The sequence below is a fragment of the Gekko japonicus genome, unplaced genomic scaffold (assembly GCF_001447785.1).
Source record: "Gekko japonicus isolate JY-2015 unplaced genomic scaffold, Gekko_japonicus_V1.1 scaffold6505, whole genome shotgun sequence".
Lineage (NCBI taxonomy): Eukaryota > Metazoa > Chordata > Lepidosauria > Squamata > Gekkonidae > Gekko > Gekko japonicus.
This window is the reverse complement of record NW_015173327.1, coordinates 10,199-14,806: the sequence shown is the minus strand read 5'-3', so window position 1 is coordinate 14,806 and position 4,608 is coordinate 10,199. Positions and strand designations below refer to the sequence as shown.

The 4,608-nt window shown below is 59.9% G+C and overlaps 1 protein-coding gene across 1 annotated transcript in view; it reads left to right on the top strand.

The window, feature by feature from the left end:
- The first annotated feature begins 154 nt into the window (after positions 1–154).
- NUMBL (numb homolog (Drosophila)-like) overlaps positions 155–4,608 on the top strand; it is an 8,344-nt gene continuing 3,890 nt past the window's right edge. Inside the window, exons 1-5 of the mRNA XM_015422859.1 lie at positions 155–302; positions 662–736; positions 2,555–2,629; positions 3,150–3,290; positions 3,711–3,940. Coding sequence (XP_015278345.1) covers positions 177–302; positions 662–736; positions 2,555–2,629; positions 3,150–3,290; positions 3,711–3,940 — 647 coding nt within the window. The 5' untranslated portion in view covers positions 155–176. The remainder of the gene's footprint in view (positions 303–661; positions 737–2,554; positions 2,630–3,149; positions 3,291–3,710; positions 3,941–4,608) is intronic.

Here is a 4,608-nt window from a genome sequence, read left to right as displayed (position 1 = left end):
AGACGGGCGGCACAGTGGTTGTCTTCCTGAGAGCAGCCAGCCGCGGAGGTAGACAGCTCTCTGGTCCCAAGTACCCTCTTCCCGCAGCTGGCTCCCTGGCATCCTTGGGTCTGTGCCCGTCTCCTCTTGCCAGCGATGCCCCTTTTTCCACCCGCAGGCCCACGGGAGGGTCAGCAATGAACAAGCTGCGCCAGAGCCTGAGACGCAAGAAGCCGGCTTACGTCCCGGAGGCCAGCCGACCGCACCAGTGGCAAGCGGATGAAGAGGCGGTGCGCAAGGGCCGCTGCAGCTTTCCAGTCCGGGTGAGGGGGGCGCTGGGCACGGGCGGGTGGCCGGGCACTGTGGCCCTGCGGGGTGTGGAGGGCCGCCTTGGGCGAGTCCCCCCCCCAGCTCTCCTGGGCACTTGTTGGCCTTCAAAATGGGGGTGTGGACTGGCCCACCTCGCAGGAGGAGCAGGTGTCTCTGAGAGCGTGCAGAATGTGCGTTCCTTGCCTGGAAGCGTCAATCCGGCACAGCCTGTTTGGAGGCAGCGGGCTGGAGTGGCGTGAGGCTCTTGGAAGCGGGTGTGTGAGATTCGCACTGGCATCCTGTTCCTGTTTGGGGGCATGGAGAACAAAAGCGTGTGCTGACACACACACACCCCTTTCTCCTCCGCATGCAGTACCTGGGACACGCTGAGGTGGAGGAGTCCCGGGGCATGCACGTGTGTGAAGAAGCCGTGAAGAAGCTGAAAGCGGTGAGTGAGTGAGTGTGTGTGTGTGTGGGGGGTGGCGGGCTCATCTGGTGGTGGGCAGGTGGTCGGGAAGGGGGCTCTGGATGTCTCCACGGCACACCTGGCGTCCCCCTGGGCCACGCCGTGGCACTGTAAGGAGCAGAGGTGTGTTTTGCGGGAGCCCTGACGGCCCGCTGCAAGACTGGCTGTCGGGCAAGGGTTGGAGACCCCAAGGCAGAAGGTGGTCTCCCCTGGACGCTCCCCAGCCCCACACCAGGCACCCCCTCCCTCATGTGACTTGACCGTGACTGTGAGATGTCTGACCTTGGGGGTCGGGGGAGCCAGCCGGCGGCACCTCTCCCTCTTGCTTTGACCCAGGTGGTGCAGGAAGGGCATGATGGGGTGGCCTTCCAAGGCTGGGGACGAGTCTGGATCAGTCCCCCTGAGACACCGGGGCACTTCTCGGAAGGGGCCCCAAAGGCACCACGCCTTCTAGATGGGGCTTCTACTGGGGGGGCAGATTTTAAAGGCTGGACCAGCTGTGGGGGTCGTGTGAGCAAAAATCCTACTTGGTGAGCTGCTGGCATTGAAGTCGTGAGCGAGCGATTTTTGGCTGCTGCATAAATCCGTTTGCTCTGGAGCCCCGTCCTTCCTGAGCAAAGGCAAAAATGTGTGAGCCGGCGGCTAAAGAACTGTGAGCATGCTCACACTAGCTCAGCTTAGAGGGAACACCGGGCACCAACTTGTGTCATAAGAACATAAGAGACGCCAATGTTGGATCAGGCCAAAGGCCCATCCAGTCCAACACTCTGTGTCACACAGTGGCCAGAAATACCAGTGCCATCAGGAGGTCCACCAGTGGGGCCAGGACATTAGAAGCCCTCCCACTGTTGACCCCCCCCAAGCACCAAGAAGACAGAGCATCACTTGCCCCAGAGCCCCTAGCTATACCTTGTGGCTAATAGCCACTGATGGACCTCTGCTCCATATGCTTATCTAATTCCCTTTTGAAGCCATCCATGCTTGTAGCACCCACCCCCCTCCCCATCTGCCTTACTGCCCCCTTTCTTCTCTCTGGCTCTGTTTCTGCCCCCTGCCCCCTGGTTGGCCCGGGGTTCGAGGGCTGCCTTCCTGCCTCTGGACAGGGAGCTGGCCTTGACTCTGTGCTTGAGGCTCTGCTATTTCACGTGTGTCCGGCCAGGTTTGCCTCATTCAGGCACGTTTGTGAACCAGCCCCTGTGCGGAACGCAAATATATAACCCAGGCTCAATGCTGCATAACCAGCGGCAAAAATACAAACGCCAGTTTCTTCTCAGTGGCTATTCTTATAATAAACGGATTTAAATGCCACGTTTCCTGTCCAATCTAATAGGATAGTTCTCGGTCGTAACAAGTAAATACAATGACATTTGTCTTGGAAAGTCGGCTATGCAGCCTTTTGCCCAGGCTATATTTCTGTCTTTCGGTCGCTGGGCTGTATTCCTTCCTTATGGCTTTGTCTGTGCGGAAGGCAGGCAGTCGGTGCTGCGGAGCACTCTGCTTGGCTGGGGAAACGGGGCCCAGCTCTGCTGCGTGCCTCTGAATCCACAGAGAGGGAGGGAGCAGCCAGGAGGCACTCTGGGCCCAGACCGGACGGGCTAGGAGCCCACCCTCCCTCCCCCGGCATGACCACTTGAGTGAGGGCCGCAGTCATGCTTGCTGCCCTGGGATTCGGTCCGGCTGCTCCAGGAGCCGCCTCCTGCTCCCACTCCCTGCCCGGAAACTCCTCCTCCCGTGCCTCAGCTGGGGCTTCATGTTGGGGGCCCCCCCTTAGTCAAGCCGCCCCTGTCCTTGTCCCCACAGAGTGGCCGAAAGTCAGTGAAGTCCGTGCTGTGGGTCTCAGCAGACGGGCTGCGTGTGGTGGACGACAAGACCAAGGTATGCAACAGGAAGGACTGAAGTGTGTGTGTGGGGGGGACCCAGGAGTGCCTCTTCTTGAAGCCCCCGGCCCCGATCCAAGTGAGCCCTCCCCTGGGGGAGGGCTGGAAACTGTCTTCCATCGAAGGTCCTTTTGGTTCTCCGGCATGTGAAGGAAGAGCCGGAAAAGACTGATGTACCTTGGGAGGCGGAGCCCACCTTTGCCCTCCCCTCCACGTTTGCCGGCGCTCCCGCTTTCTCCCGTCAGAGACGAAGGGGTCGCCTCTGGGAGAACCGGGTTGGATTCCCCACTCCTCTGCTTGCAGCTGCTGGGTGACCTTGGGTCAGTCACAAGTTCTCTCAGAGCTGTTCTCTCAAGGGCAGTTCTCGAAAGAGCTCTCTCAGCCCCACCTACCTCACAGGGCGTCTGTTGTGGGGAGGGGAAGGGAGAGGAGATTGTAAGCCACTCCGAGACTCCTTGGGGTAGTGAAGAGCGGGGTATAAATCCAATCTCCTCCTCCTCCTCTCTCCCCTCACTCAGGATCTCATTGTGGACCAAACCATCGAGAAGGTCTCCTTCTGTGCGCCAGACCGGAATTTTGACAAGGCCTTCTCCTACATCTGCCGGGACGGCACCACCCGCCGCTGGATCTGCCACTGCTTCCTGGCGCTGAAAGATTCGGTGAGGGGCACTGGGGGGCACGCTGTGGGCCCCTCCCTGGCACAAGTCAGGTTGAGGCTTGGGGGGGCGCCGCACTCCGCCTCTGCCTGGGTGGGCCGAAGGCTCAGACAGACAGAGTTCCACCTGGCTGTGCCCATCCACGGGCATCTATGGATTGCCGATTTGGACTCTCAAAAGGTGTGTCTCCACGCGACAACCTTATACCTGTAGTGGCTGCCCCCTGCTCCAAAAGATCTTAAGCCCACCAACCTGATTCCTCACACCCCTTCCAAGAATGCGGCTTCCTTTCTCCAGCGGTGTGTTTTTATTTGTGTTTCAAAGTCCTACGGGCAGGCAAGAGGGCTTGGTGGGACTCCCCAATCCCCCTTTGGCTGGGGGGGGGAGCTGTGACCGCCGGCCCGTGTCCTTTGGCCCCTGCAGGGTGAGCGTTTGAGCCACGCCGTGGGCTGCGCCTTCGCGGCCTGCCTGGAGCGCAAGCAGAGACGGGAGAAAGAGTGCGGCGTGACGGCCTCGTTCGACGCCACGCGCACCAGCTTTGCGCGGGAGGGCTCCTTTCGCTTGCCGGGCCCGCCGGCCTCCACCACTACCCGCTCCTCAGGAACACGGCCCCTGCAGGACAGGAAGAAAGGTAGGTCGTCCCCATCCCCCCCGCATCTCCAGGCGGGGCTCTGTGCCATCCCACACCAGTTTGGTGTCGTGCTTAAGTGCGCAAACTCTAATCTGGGAGAACCGGGTTTGATTCCCCACTCTTCCTCCACCTGCAGCTGCTGGATGACCTTGGGCAAGCCGTAGTTCTGACTAGAGCTGTCCTTGAAAAAGAGCAGTTTCTGTCAGAGCTCTCTCAGCCCCACCTACCTCACAGGCAATGTTCCCTCTAAGCTGTGGAGTCTTGTGAGCAAAACTTCAACTTTGTAAACTACTGGCATTAAAACTGTGAGTGAGTGATTTGGCTACTGCATAAATCAGTTTGCTTTGGAGCCACATCCTCCCTGAGCGGAGACAAAAATGTGTGAGCCGGAGGCTAGAAAACTGTGAGCTAGCTCACACTCACTCGGCGTAGAGGGAACACTGCTCACAGGGTGTCTGTTGTGGGGACTTTTACCTGTGAGCTGCCCAGGCCGGTGCCTTTTCAGGGTGGATGGGAAATATCCAAAGAAAGAAAACATGGCAGATGGGGGGGGGGCAGAGGCCAGGCTGGAAGTCAGACCCTGGAGCCCCCGGTGGGTTCACGCTCCAGTCCAAAGGCTGAGCCTGGGCAGGGCGGGAGGGTCTTGAGGCGGAAGGGATTGGGGAGGTGGACTTGGGGGAGGGGGTTGCT